Raw genomic sequence first — 14,900 nt, 5'->3', positions numbered from 1 at the left:
AGTTCTCGCCCACCTTACTCCCACCATCTACCCACATATTTGGCAAAGCTGAAGGGAGTAAAGCCAGTCTGACATACAAACACCCACACACATTATTGCTGTCACAGTAACTCATCCCCAAAGCCAAAGCTCACTCCATACTTACAGAAAGCACATACCTTAGCACACATAGGTTGTACACCATCTCTGTGGATGATTTTTTTGGGGAGCGGCTGTAAGGTATTGTGTGGGCAAGGTGTACATCTTACTACATTTCAACTACAAAGCTGTATTTTATGTAGTCACCCATATCAAGTCTAAAATGTATGACATTTTTGATGATCCCACAATTCAACCAAAATTAATCCACAAAACAGATATTGAAACACACCAACCACAAATTCTTTCAAAATTACAGATAATAATAAACAAGTTAAAATTTAAACATTGTAAAACCAAATGATTTAAAAATGTGTAATAATATATATTAAATTTCATTGATCATTTTATATTGTGATTTATTTGGCATTTTCTAATTCACACAATTTAATAATCATAATACATTTTGATATTCATACCAAACCAACTCTAAAAATAATAGAATATCTGTAAATAAGCAGGTAAATATAAACATGGTTAATCAAAGTCCTTTGACAGACAGACAAAATTAATATTTTTCACATTTCCACAAACTTTACAGGTCATGATAAGGATGTGCCATTAGATTTTTTTTTGGGGGGGGGGCTACACCCACTGAATGAGCAAAATACTTTGTCAATTGTAGACTATCACTTTAAAAAACTGCTTCACCCACCTAAATGATCATTATCTTAAAAACCTAAAATAATTCAATTTCAGGAAAATGTGAGCATTATTTGCAGAATTAATGTCAAGTAATGGCACAATATTTAGCAACCTGGCAGTGGCGTAGCATCATAGGGGCACAGGGGGCATGTGCCCCAAATCCCCCAATCGATTGCAAAATTGATCAAATCCTATAGGAAAATTGCCAAAATATGGCTTGTGCCCCCCATCAGACCTGGTGCCCCCCAATCATGGTTGGTGCCCCCCAATCGGATGACCCACACTACGCCACTGCAACCCGGCAAACAGAGACCTACAAAGTTGTGCATGTTTTACTCACCTGTGTTCTTTGTGTTCCAGTAGTTGACAATCCCTGCATGTCAACTTGTCACATGTTTCACAATATAGCTTCAAAGGCTCTTGCTTGTGAATCCTGCAGAAAAACTTGATATCACTTCGAAGGGCCTCTGGCTGAGCAGCCCCACTATCAGGTGCATCCACCTCTTCTTTGGAACGAATCACATGGTCCTTGGTAACCCTGACACGGTGGTGGGCTTTCACACAGTCCTCACATAACCATTCCTGGCAGTCTTGACACCATGCGGATACCGTGGCGTTGTCGTCGCAATTGGTACATACGGCATTTTCGCTACTGGTGGTTGCTTCTGCAGATACCGGGATTGGCTTGCCCATCATGAAGTTGTTATCGATGATGTCATCAAGATTCCGACACTCTTGACGACAAATGGGGCAGCGCGCAGCTGTAGATAAGGAAAAGATAAAAATCACGAATTTAAGTTACAGAAACACATAGAGTATGAATATTCCAGATTGCCATTGTCAGAAATCTTTCAAAATCACCGACTGCATTATAACGAGGAGACAAGCTCAAGGCCATGTGTAGGTAGTATTTGACAAGCCCAGATACTATCATCACATCATAGATCGCATGAGTCATGATAGTTATATTTGTTTACACACGGCAAGCTTGATTGAGCCATGACCAGTCCAGACAAGCCATGACCAGTCTAGACCAGTCATGACCAATATGTCAGAAATTGCACAATATCCAATTTTGTTACTTAATATTTTCATCTATCATTTAATTTATCAGCTAGAGCACAAATGGTGCAGTAGCTCAGTAGCACATCAAATTTAATTACCGTATTTAAATATTTATTGACTAATTGTAACTCCACTAGATGTCAAACTGCATGGGACATTTCATTTTTGGAATTTGGCTTAGTTTGTGACATATGACCCAATGTGACCAGTAACATCAAAATGGTGGACTTTGCAGCAAACTGTTTTTCAACATACGGATGAATGCATGATAAAAACAATAGAAATTATGACTTAAGGGCTGTGCAATACAATGTATGTAAAATTTCCAGTGTGCCAAAAATTACACCTCCCCCTCTTCACGGTCTGACAAAAATTGCTTTGCCCACTCCCCTTTGGCCTGCTAAAATTCTTGCCCCCCCCCCCAATGTCCCTACCCAAACCTCGAAATAAGCAGATCTCAGGAGCCACACATTAAACAAGGCGGTTCTCGAACCACGAGTCTCGCCTGCTTTCGTGACCGCCTGCTTTTGCGATTACTTTTGGTAGAGGTAAATGAATTTGGCGGTTATCGGCTGGGCACGATTATCTGGCTGATGGTGACTGTACCCACCAAGTTTCATGCCCATGCAACAGTTTTTACTAATTTGACTTCAGATTACCCCTGGTGGACTCGAAATGACCTTCCCAAAATTTGGCTTTAAATGTTGACTGTACCCACCAAGTGTCATGCCCATACGACAGTATTTACTCATTTGACCTCAGATGACCCCTGGTGACCCAGAAATGACCTTCCAAAAATTTGGCTTTAAATGTTGACTGTACCCCAAGTTTCATGCCCATCCGACAGTTTTTACTAATTTGACCTCAGATGACCCCTGGTGACCTCAAAATGACCTTCCAAAAATTTGGCTTTAAATGTTGACTGTACCCCCAAGTTTCATGCCCATCCGACAGTTTTTACTAATTTGACCTCAGATGACCCCTGGTGACCTCAAAATGACCTTCCAAAAATTTGGCTTTAAATGTTGACTGCACCCGCCAAATTTCATGCCCATATGACAGTTTTTACTAATTTGACCTCAGATGACCCCTGGTGACCCCGAAATGACCTTCCAAAAATTTGGCTTTAAATGGCGACTGTACCCACCAAGTTTCATGCCCATACGACAGTTTTTACTAATTTGACCTCAGATGACCCCTGGTGACCTCGAAATGACCTTCCAAAAATTTGGCTTTAAATGTTGACTGTACCCACCAAGTTTCATGCCCATACGACAGTTTTTACTAATTTGACCTCAGATGAACCCTAGATGACCTCAGTGACCTTGACCCACTAACCAATACAAACCGGTTCTGTCTCGGGTCAAGATGCACCCACCCACCAAGTTTGAGGAACGTGCAACCCCTAGTCTACGAGAAAATAGGCGGAAGGCAAACTTTAACCAAAACTTTAACCAAATTTGTCACATCCACACTAATGTTAATTCAATGCATTGAAATCGAATTGAATTGAAATTAATTTAGGGGGATTTTGATTTCAATGCATTGGAATTGAATTGGAATCGAAATGAGTGGACTTGTGCATGAATTGAATTGGATTGGAATTGAAATCATCGTGACCAATGAAGAATTGAATTGGATTGGAATTGAAATCATGTTGAGTGATGAAGAAAGAAGTGGAATTGAAATGAAATTCAGCTTTGATTTCAATTCAGCATTTCAATTCACAAGCAGATGTCTGTGATTCCAGATCATTCCCCCGGTAAAAAGTGCCCTTTCCCCGTTCTTAATTCTGATACACTTCCAGGTCTATTCACACAAAAGACACACATTAAAAATTTAGCATTTCCTAAACATGATAAATAAAAAGAAACAGATCACCATAAACTGGTACAAAACATGAACATATTACAAAACATATTGCAACTAAGTATTCTGGAAAGCTTTCATTTAAAAATGTTAGCATAAAATTGAAGAAAATTAAAAGTATGATATCATTTAAGACTTTTTGGAGATCTTCTTAATCTTTCTTTAGAAGAATATCTACTGTCTCTCTTGTCATGTGGAAAAATTATAGGTTCTATGTTCATAAAGACACTCATATCTTCTAATATGATGCAAATTGATTCTTAGCATTTCCAATGTTTTAAATTGCTTGATTTGATCGATAATGTGAGTATGAGATCCCCCCAACTAATCATAAAGCCCCTATTTTTCCTCAAGCTTCTAATTTTTTGCTTAAAAGTCATTGTACATTTGACAGCTTTTTTCACACTTTTTCAAAAGTACAAGGATTTTGGGTGTAAAATCTTAGGAGCAGAAAACAAGTAGGGGCTATCTATATAGTATCAAAACATTGATTTTCGACATCTTTGAGGTCAGTGTAGGGCAGGGTCCCATTATCGATGTACCATTGACACACCTTAAGTATAGCAAATAGTGTGCAAGGTGGACAAGAAGTTAAGACATTATTAGGAAGTTAGTCACCTAAGAAGTTCCAAAGTTTCATAAAATAGGACCAAGAGGTCAAGGATCACTCGCATTGTTTGAATGTGAAAAGTGAGTTAACATAACAGCTCATAACAATAAAGTATCTTTTGTTGAAATGCTTTTGTGACAAGTAGTGTACTTGGTATTGACTGTTGCTGACTCAAGTGTTATAAAATTTAAAACATGTACTGCAAAAACAGTGTCTAGATATCAAACACTCTTCTAGACACCATCTTGTCCTCATTTTGTAAACATGTCTAAATGCTAACATGTTTAGTAATTTGATGCCTTGTGTTTAGATATTGTGTTTTGATGTTTTGAAGTTTGACATTTGTGTTTAGATTTTACATGTGTTTACACATCAAAGACAAAAAAGTGTTCAATCTCTATAGACACAGTTTTTGCAGTGTGCCTTTGGTCAATTAACACAAACTGCAACTGTATTGGAATTGGAATTGAATTGGAATTGAAATGAATGCTCAGAATTGAATTGAAATTGATTAGCTGTTAATTTCACTGCATTGGATTGGAATTGAAATGAAATGATTTTCAAATTGAAAAATTGAATTGGAATCGAATTGAATTAATTCTAAAGCATGGTGGATTGAATTGGAATTGAATAGAAAGACTCCAGGTGCAGAAAGAATTGAATTTGAATAGAATTGAAATCAATTTTCTGAAGTGAAATAACAATAATCCACACACACACCCCCACACCCCTACACACATACGGAAAAGTGATTATATAGTCTCCTGCCTTATCAGGCGAGACAAAAAGTGGCTCCTGGTCCTGTGATTATCTGGTGAATCAGGAGCCATTTTTTAAAGAGATAGGATTTGAAGAAAAAAAAGTAGAGCCTGGTTCACACGATTTTGGTGTGGACCAGGAGCCAAAATGTTATGACCATTAGGTAAATAGCTCCTGGGTGCCTGCTTATTTTGAGGCTTGTCCCTAGTCCCTACCCCAGGGCTCATAATTATTCCAAAGCACCTTAATGGCATTTGAGTCATACAATCTGAGTGCCTAGCCCACCCTTAATGCAACTGGTCACAATTTTGGTTGAAACATGAAATGCTATCAATAGCTTTTGAAGGTGTGTGCAACCATGTTATACTGATGTAAAATTAATCAATAAGAAACATAATCTTGTGCATGCTGCATAGTGGGTTGTTTAGGTGACAAAGGAGCTACAAGCTGTCCAGAACATATTTAATGCATTTCATAAATCACTAGATTGCTGAAACTTTATTTCTGTATAGACTCTCATACTAGGCCAAAACATGTACGAACATGTTTTACTTCAATTAAATACATGTATGAAATTCTGCCCTCTGTTGATTGCTACTGAGGGAGCTCTTTATAGAACTTACTCCATAATTACCATAATAGTGATGAGTCATAGTCACGATCAGTGTCCGAAATAAAGAAAATATGGAGGTTGTCCTGAGGACAACTAAAGCATGAATTCTGCTTGTCCCCAAAATATATGTCATGTTTTTGAGTGCAAAGAATCCAAATAGTGGTTGTCCAGGGGATAAGTACACTGTACATAGCTCAATATGGTTGTCCCCAGTGATTTTTGGACAAGAGGACAAGAGAATAAGTGCTTATTTCGAACACTGGTCACGATAACAGAACAGTGAACACTATCTACAAACTGTATAATAATCTGTTTTTTAGAATTTGGCTCCATGTACAAAATGTAGTACTCCCCTAGTGCTGCCTGAAACCTTCTTGAGATGAATTCATGAGCACTTGCTGACAGAGAGGAACCTCGTATGAATATGTGGCATGGTGTGTGTGTGTGTGTGCACAGATATTGGAACGTTCCAATATCTGTGTGTAACCACTAATATTGAAGTGATCATGACACAATGATGAAGTGCTGACTGTGTGAGCACTCTCCTTATTCATTTGCCATGTCAAGTCAACGAATGGCTCCTGCACTACTCTCCAGGTTGTAGCTAGCCCAGTTGAGTGCCGGGCTGGTGCAGGGTAATTTTACTATCCAATTAGAGTGCTGGCTCAGGGCATAGACCCTGGATTCTATTTCCAGGGTCTATGCTCAGGGCACAATCTTTTTATCGAACATGAGTGATCGGGGAATAAGGTCTGGGGGTATTACCCCCCTAAAAATATTTTTTGGCTCTCACAAGATGAAACAAGAGCACCAATGGCGCTGTGGCTCTACGCTTTTTTTGTGGGAAAGCAATTGTTCTTGGAGTCGAATGCGCAACAGGTTGGTAGCTGTATGGAAAGGTTGGGTAGGTCGGCCAATTTTTTTAAACCTTCAGTTTGAAAAAATTCCCCACAAATATTCAATACGGTCCTTGAAACTCGATGCGCGGGGTCAATCTTCCTCCGCCGCATTAGTATTTTTTGTCCGCATTACTATTAGTTGCAAAATCTGAAAATAATTCATTATTGTGCAAATTACTACTGAACCAGCAAGAATAATTTGTTCTGCAAAATTTTAAAATCCCTTTTTTAGTATTTTTAGTTTTCAACAACTATAGAAAGCCTTGGCAACTATTAGAATTCATCTAAATTGACCTCAGACGACCCCAAAATGACCTCCCAAAAATTTGGCTCTAAATGGTGACCTCAGATGACCCCGAAATGACCTTCCAAAATTTGACTTCAAATGTTGACTGTACCCACCAAGTTTCATGCCCATACGACAGTTTTAGTAATTTGACCTCAGGTGACCCCTGGCTGACTCTGAAATGAGCTTCCAAAAATTTGACTCTAAATGTTGACTGTACGCACCAAGTTTCATGCACATACAACAGTTTTTAGTAATTTGACCTCAGATGACCCCTGGATGACCCCAAAATACCCTCCCAAAAATTTGGTTCTAAATGTTGACTGTAGTGTACCCACCAAGTTTCATGCCCATACGACAGTTTTTGCTAATTTGACTTCAGATGACCCCTGGATGACCTCTGGTGACCGTGACCCACTAACCAATACAAACTTGTTCTGACGACCCCACAAAATTAGGCTCCAAATGTTGGCCGCACTCCACCAATGCCCATACGACATTTTTAGCAATTTTACCTCAGATGACCCCTGGGTGACACCGGTTGATCCTGAAATGACCTTCCAAAAATTTGACTCCAAATGTTGACTGTACCCACCAAGTTTCATGCCCATATGACAGTTTTTGCTAATTTTACCTCAGATGACCCTGGATGACCTCAGGTGTCCTTGACCCACTAACCAATACAAACTTGTTCTGCCTGGGGTCAAGATGCACCCATCAAGTTCGAGGAACATGCGACCCCACAAAATTTGGCTCCAAATGTTGACTGTATCCAGTTTCATGTTCATATAACAGTTTTTAGTAATATGACCTCAGATGACCCCTGGGTGACCCCAAAATGACCTTCCCAAAATTTTGATTCCAAATGTTGACTGTACCCACCAAGTTTCATGTCCATACGACAGTTTTAGTAATTTGACCTCAGATGACCCCTGATGACCCCAAAATGACCTTCCCAAAATTTGACTCCAAATGTTGACTGTACCCACCAAGTTTCATGCCCATACGACAGTGTTTAGTAATTTGACCTCAGATGACCCCTAGGTGACCCCGGATGACCTCAAAATGACCTTCCCAAAATTTGACTCCAAAGGTTGACTGTACCCACCTAGTTTCATGCCCATACGACAATTTTTAGTATCTTCCCAAAATTTGACTTTAAATGTTGACTGTACCCACCAAGTTTCATGCCCATACAAGTTTTTAGTAATTTGACCTCAGATGACCCCTGGGTGACCCCGGATGACCTTCCCAAAATTTGACTCCAAATGTTGACTGTAACCAGTTTCATGCCCCTACAACAGTTTTTGCAAATTTGACCTCAGATGACCCCTGGATGACCTCAGGTGACCTTGACCCGCTAACCAATACAAACTTATGCTGGGGTCAAGATGCACCTAGTACCAGGGATCTATACGCTCTGCCTATACGATGATTTTGTTTTTGGGTGGATCACCGCATTTTACACATAAAATACACGTAACCCACACACAACGCAATTGAATAACAGACCGGTACTGCACAGTGCCGCTGGTTACCAGTTGTTCTCATTTATGTAATCAGCAATTGGAGCCTACAAAATCTGGTGCATTTATAGTGTACGGTACTAACATGTGATATCGTGAATTGACACAAATTTTACGGTAACAAAATCAGTCATAGGCCTACCCAGAAAGGATAAAATTGAATTGAGAAAATATTGTATGTGACATGGTGTACTAAAGATGCATCCACCCACCAAGTTTGAGGAACATGCTTCCCCTACTATAACTATGCTACTATCTGACTATTGCTAGTCTGAGGTGCTCTGACGAAAACACTCCGATCGCCATGCAATCTAAGTTTTGTAGGCCAGTGGGACAACGGAATCACTACGTGAACGAGCTACTACTACAATAGTCTCTGAGAAAAGAGGCAGACACAGACAAACAAACAGATAGTGAATTAAATAGTGATGATCAGTTGAGTTGTAGCAACTACAAATTTCGAACGTTTGTCAGGGGGTCAAACCCCCACCATTTATATTTCCCCCACACTTTTTTTATCAAAAATTGATCCCCACCCTTATGCAGTGTTTGTGACCAAAGCTTACAGCATTACTTATCAAATTCGGAAGACTGAACATCGTCGGGCGCTATCGCCGTTTCATACAGTCACTTCGGGTCCATTTTAGCACTATCGCGCCATCAATCCATTTCAGAATCCGAATTGATGCAGAATTTATCCTCATCTATCAAACACTCATGATTTTCTTATTCATCTGAAACATCTTTCGAAAAGATACGACTTTAGATTGTTTACACTACAGCATTACTTCATCCAACGCGGAAGACCCAACATCCCCGTTTCACGCACTCCCTTCCGGGTCCATTTTATCATTATCTGCGCCATCAATCCATTTCAGAATCCGAATTGATGCAGAATTTATCCTCATCTATCAACCACTCGTGATTTTCTTATTCATCTGAAACATTTGCGACATATTAAATGTTGGCAAAACTGCATCACTGCAACTGCATCGAAAAGATACGACTTTAGATTGTTTATCATAAACACATGGGCAAATTGTAAAGGGCTGAGATACCTGTGAGATCCTGAATTCATGAAAACGTCAGTCTATACTCTCTACACGGCCGCTGTGGTTCGGATCGCTCCACTTCTAGTGTGAGCGAGCGGGCCAAAGCGGCTGATGTAGAGACTGAAAATTATATTCATTCATAAAACTCACGGCGCGTCGATTCTTCTACGGGTGACGTCGTATGAATTGAAAACATCAGCAAATTAATTTTTGACATTTTCTTTCCAGATTTATGAAGAAAATATGAATGTTTTTCAACAGATCATCAAATTACTTTATTATATTTTTTTTCAATTGGTAGCGTTACCCACACGCTTTATAATTATATATTGCGCTTTTTAGAAACCCACCCTTTATTCCGCAAAATTGTAATTTTTACAGATTTTCAGAATTCCCAACCCACGCTGTAGAAAGCGGTGCCAGACAAACAATGATAATGAATAGCCAGATGTGACCTTCGCTGTCGAGACGTTGTTTTCAGGGTTGTCAAACCCGCGATTTGGTAACCCAATTAGGTGACTTTTGAAGATTTTCCCCGGGACAATTTCCTGCCCCATAGAATGCAAAGGGTAAAGAAAAAAATTGGGCGACTTTTTCGATTATTTGACCTGCGATTCGGGCTGAATTTTTTGGCAACCCTGGTTATTTAGCGTTAATTTAACTAAATTACTACGCCGCTGGTCTCTAAATATTTTGAAGTGTTGTCCCATGGTAACAAAACTCCCGAGAACTCAATAAACAATCTGGACAAAGGAATCATCCAATCACGTTTCTGTCCATGTGAGATCACCGCAAAAATTCATGATAAAAGGTCACTTTCCCAAAGAAAAATAGTGCAATCCGTCAATTCCCGCCATGATCTCACAACTTAAATTACTCAGACCAAAATAATCTCTAGCGCATACAGGGAACCAAGCAAAACGATAGAAATGACTTGTTTCTCATGACGACTTTTGACTTTTCTCACTTCAAAATAAGTACTTTCCCCACCCCAAATTCACTTCTAAAGGAGTGCAATCGATTGCTAAATAACTAAGCAAACCTTGGAACGTAATTTCAAAGCCAAATATCATAAACAAAAGAAACCTTAGCATAAAAAGCAAGAACGCAAGTGGCCAAAATATGTAGCAAAAATACAGTCCTCACTGACTGCAATGACTCAGGCTCACCTAGCTACGCTAAGAGCCAAAAATCATTTAAAATAAATTGTGCCAGGCAGCCACTCACCATAAATATTTTCTACAACCCTGCTACTCACTCAGAATTTCTTTCAATTTTAATGTCACTGAAATGTTATACCTGGAATGCCATTTCTAAACTTACTCAAAAATGGTTGATAAATCTGGAGAATACTGTTAAAAATATGAAGAAAACTGAAATGTTATGTCTGTCTTAAAGATGCAATTCCTTATGGCCGGGAGTAAGTTCTAAGATTTGCTTGCCTCTCTTGATATGATAACTCTGTGCTGTGTCTATAGCTTTAATATTCATTGTAGGGGTTAGTGCATGTGACAGTGAGAGAATCTTTCAAATGAACGATGTTAAACTGCTATGCAAATTGAAATTTGCATATAGACGAAAAAAAATTGACCTTAAAATGAATTTCGATACCGTTTTTCTATTGTAGCAGATTGAATTTTTTCAACATTTGGCATTCATTCTTTGAAATTCTTCAAGCAAGTATTTCTTTTAAATGAAAGAAAATTTCTTCCTTCCATACCAATTGATTCACAGTCTGTTACTGGAAACATGTATTTATTTTAGCTAGAGCTACAAATGAGACAGGTCGCCCCTTTTCTGATGTGCAAATGACTTGTATCATGTAATACAGGAATCCCCTACACTGTATGATATTATGTTTACGAGTCGTAATAACTCAAGGCCAAAATCATATGTTACCCAAATTCACACAATGCACAACAATAACACTGTTTGATTAAGATAACAAAATCTGAATCTTTAATGAAAAGTAATATGATTGGTAACTATTGTACATGAACAAAAAATGCACAATATAATCACTCTCAATTTATTACTTAACAGGCGGTCTTCTTGTTGATTGCAAAGTTTTGTTACAATGTTCTAGACAGCTGATGTACATATCCTTATTTACTTGTCCTGCAATAATCACTCTTCAGCGAAGTCCACTTTACACTTCAAATTGTATATCCTTTGCATTATATAAAATCCTCACACAGATGACAATCTTCTAAAATGATGCTTCTTCCGCCAATCACTTTTGCCAGGACACAGGCGTCTTTCTGCACCGATCCACTTTATTGACAGATGTGTTAACCAGACTCTAGCAAGTTGACAGAAGAATATTGATCCATTGGGAAGAAGGACTCCAAAAAGCACCTTCATGTACTCAAAATCTCCTTTGTTGCTGTATTTTAATAGCACATACATTGTAACTGGCAATGCAAATTGGTTCACATACCTCTTTTTGAAGCACAACATACAACAAACACATAGAGAGCATACAAACTCTCTTCATAAATAACTGCCAAGAGAAAACCCTTACCGGTATTGCTTTCACCTTTTATATTATTATTAAATTAGTAAAACTGGAAATTCCCAAGCTATATATCCCTTCTACTTTGTTACATCCACAGGACTTTCCAACATCATGCAATATAATGTTCACATTGAGACATATGGTGATTTCCAATATCCAAGAATAGACACAATTAGATTTTGTTTTTCTGCCGACAACGGGTTTCCCCAAATTTTGTATGATTACTTGAAAAGGGGATTCCCATCTCTCATGAAATTGTTAACAAATATAAATAATCAAATCAAATTAGTCAGGGCATCACACATTATGCAAGACTCAACAATAGGGAAAGTCCCTTGTTTACAATGACATCATGAAACAGGTTTGTATTTGTTTGGGGATTCCCCAGAGATCTGATATTAATTAGTGCATTACAAGATTGAACATGATGTACTTCCCCCCCCCCCCCCCATACTGGGAAATGTGGGACACTGGTGGGGAATGTAAGGTGGGCACTACTGTCACTGTCAGTGATTTTTGAGTGGGTTTTGAGGTTTAATTAAGGTGGTATTTGAGGCATTTTAGCAGTACTCTATGCATGTTTTTTAAACAGGTTCACTGAGTAGAGCAAAGCACACTTTTCAACATGCCTTTTGTTTGAAGCAGATCAGACATTCTGTTTTCAAAAGACATCAATTTATAGCTTCTTTGTATCTTATTGTTTTTATCATAATCAATAAAGTTAATGCTCTAATAAAATGATCAGAAAAGCTCATTAAAAATTAGCTTGAATCAAGTGACAGAAAGGAGAGAAGTGACTGGGCTGGAGTGTAGTGTATAATTTCCGACGATATAATCAACTTTTGAAAAGTACCCTAAACAAGGATTTTAACCCTTGGCTAAAACAATACCCTAAACAGGTAACACGGGCCTGTTTTCACACCCTAAACAGGGATTTTATTCCTTGCATCAAATTTCATACCCTAAATTTCATTTTCGCGTATTAGCAATTGCAATTTTGCTACCCTTTTCCCAATTTTTCATGTTTTTGACACCTTAAACACAAAACACGCGTATCGTGCCTACCCACGGAAAAATACCCTTTTTACGTGTTTTTATTATAGCGGATGGTGTACAGGCCACATTTTTGTCCTAGGGGCGAGACCTCCTCTTTTCCACCTTTTTTCCAAGGTCCTGCTGTCCGCACTTTCAGCAGTGTACTTTTCTCACCTTGGCTTGGGTTACAATTATCTAACTTTGTTCCCCCCCCAAAAAAAAATCAAATAGCCGACCAATCACACTAGCACACAATTATTCGATGTCCAAATTGCTACAAGCAAAATGCATTTAACAACACATCACGGAACGCGGTCAGACATTGTAATGTGCATGTTTTGCCAAGTCTCAATTTGCGACTCACAAATCATTATATTTTTTCAATAACCTACATTACAATTGCATCTGCTTATTTAAAAAAAATATAACATAACATAACAACAAGTATTTATATGCGCGTTTGCCTAAGGATTCAAGGCGCAAAAGAAAAGAAAACCAAAAAATGTATACAAAAATACAGAAAGCAAATGATAGCATTCTTGATTATAGATGGTAAACCATTCCAAAACTTTGGAGCAGGCACTGAAAAGGCTCTATCCCCAGCACATTTCCTGGTGCGAGGAATGATAAAATTAACACTCTCACTGGACCTACATGTAGTACTCATAGCAATGGAGCTCTTGATTGTGAGACAGTTGGAAATGTACTGAGAGAGCCCATTCAGGGACTTATACACAAGCATGAGTGTATGCCTACATAAGACCTTGAACTTAATTCTCTCATAATAACGATTCTGAATGTACCCATCATGAAGAATCCGATTTATCCCTGCAGAGAAATGCTAGCGTCCAATGTTGACCTCGTGTTAAAGGTCGTGGCTCGTAGAGGTCATCACATTTGTTTTGATGGCTGGCATGTAGCAACCTTTGTTTGGATCACGTTTTTTCGGCCAATCAGAGCGGGCCATTTTGTTTGTTTCGTTGCTCAGGTCGCAAAAGAGGAATCACATCACTATCAGCCTTCATTGGCTTCGGTCAGAAGATTTTAACCCACCCACCATCCCCAATAAATGGGTGCATGTTTGCGTGTTTGCTCAATACTCATCGTGGCACGGGCATTGAAAATCTGCGGTTCAGATGGTGGAGTGATAAATTTGACTTATATATTGAATTATGTCAAAATAATTATATATGTACATGTAATATTATGTTATTTACAGTACGAAAATGAAAGAATAATATAATAATTAAAAATATCCTTTCAATTTTAAAAAATTTTTCTAGGAACTTCTCCTGCAAGCTCGAGAATCTCTCACGGGCTCCAGCCAATTGCATCAAATATTAAATCTTCTAATTAATAATGCTGAAGGCTTCAGCTAATAAATTTTGCTTTTGCTTTTGCTTCCAAAGTATCTCACTTTCAGCTATTTGAGGTAATTTCACAATCCGCTTTTTGCTTATGCTTATATAATTTCCGCTTTCAGCGATTGGCGTAATTCACACCAGCTTGTTTACATTGGCTACAAAGTACTTCACTTCCAGCTTTTTGGGGTAATTCACAATCCAGCTTTTCTGTTTTTGCATAAATATTATGATTGCTTTGCTGAAGCCTTTAGTTTGCTATAATTGATAATACATTACATTTTATTAAAATCAATGTGTATTTCATCATAGATGATCAAAATTATGATTATCTATGATTTCATTAATGCTTGCAAATAAATCTCGACCGTATCCAATGGCTGAGAGTGTGGCAAAAAATTGTTTGGTTGATGTGCTTCCTTGTGTTTCTCTGTCTTGGGGTAAACTGGTAGCCAATGAAGTGCTGTTGCTTGAATTGCATGGGCGAACTCTGGTCGATCTGGTGGATGGAATGAAGAGAGGTG

General features: G+C 38.4%; 1 protein-coding gene across 1 annotated transcript in view; it reads right to left on the bottom strand.

The window, feature by feature from the left end:
* LOC140155112 (E3 ubiquitin-protein ligase TRIM33-like) overlaps positions 1-14,900 on the bottom strand; it is a 79,179-nt gene that overhangs the window by 32,610 nt on the left and 31,669 nt on the right. The window contains exon 2 of the mRNA XM_072177815.1: positions 1,124-1,544. Within this exon, the coding sequence (XP_072033916.1) occupies positions 1,124-1,544 (421 nt within the window). The remainder of the gene's footprint in view (positions 1-1,123; positions 1,545-14,900) is intronic.

Source organism: Amphiura filiformis, chromosome 6 (genome assembly GCF_039555335.1).
Source record: "Amphiura filiformis chromosome 6, Afil_fr2py, whole genome shotgun sequence".
Lineage (NCBI taxonomy): Eukaryota > Metazoa > Echinodermata > Ophiuroidea > Amphilepidida > Amphiuridae > Amphiura > Amphiura filiformis.
The sequence above is the reverse complement of the archived record's forward strand: the minus strand, read 5'-3'. Positions and strand labels throughout refer to the sequence as shown.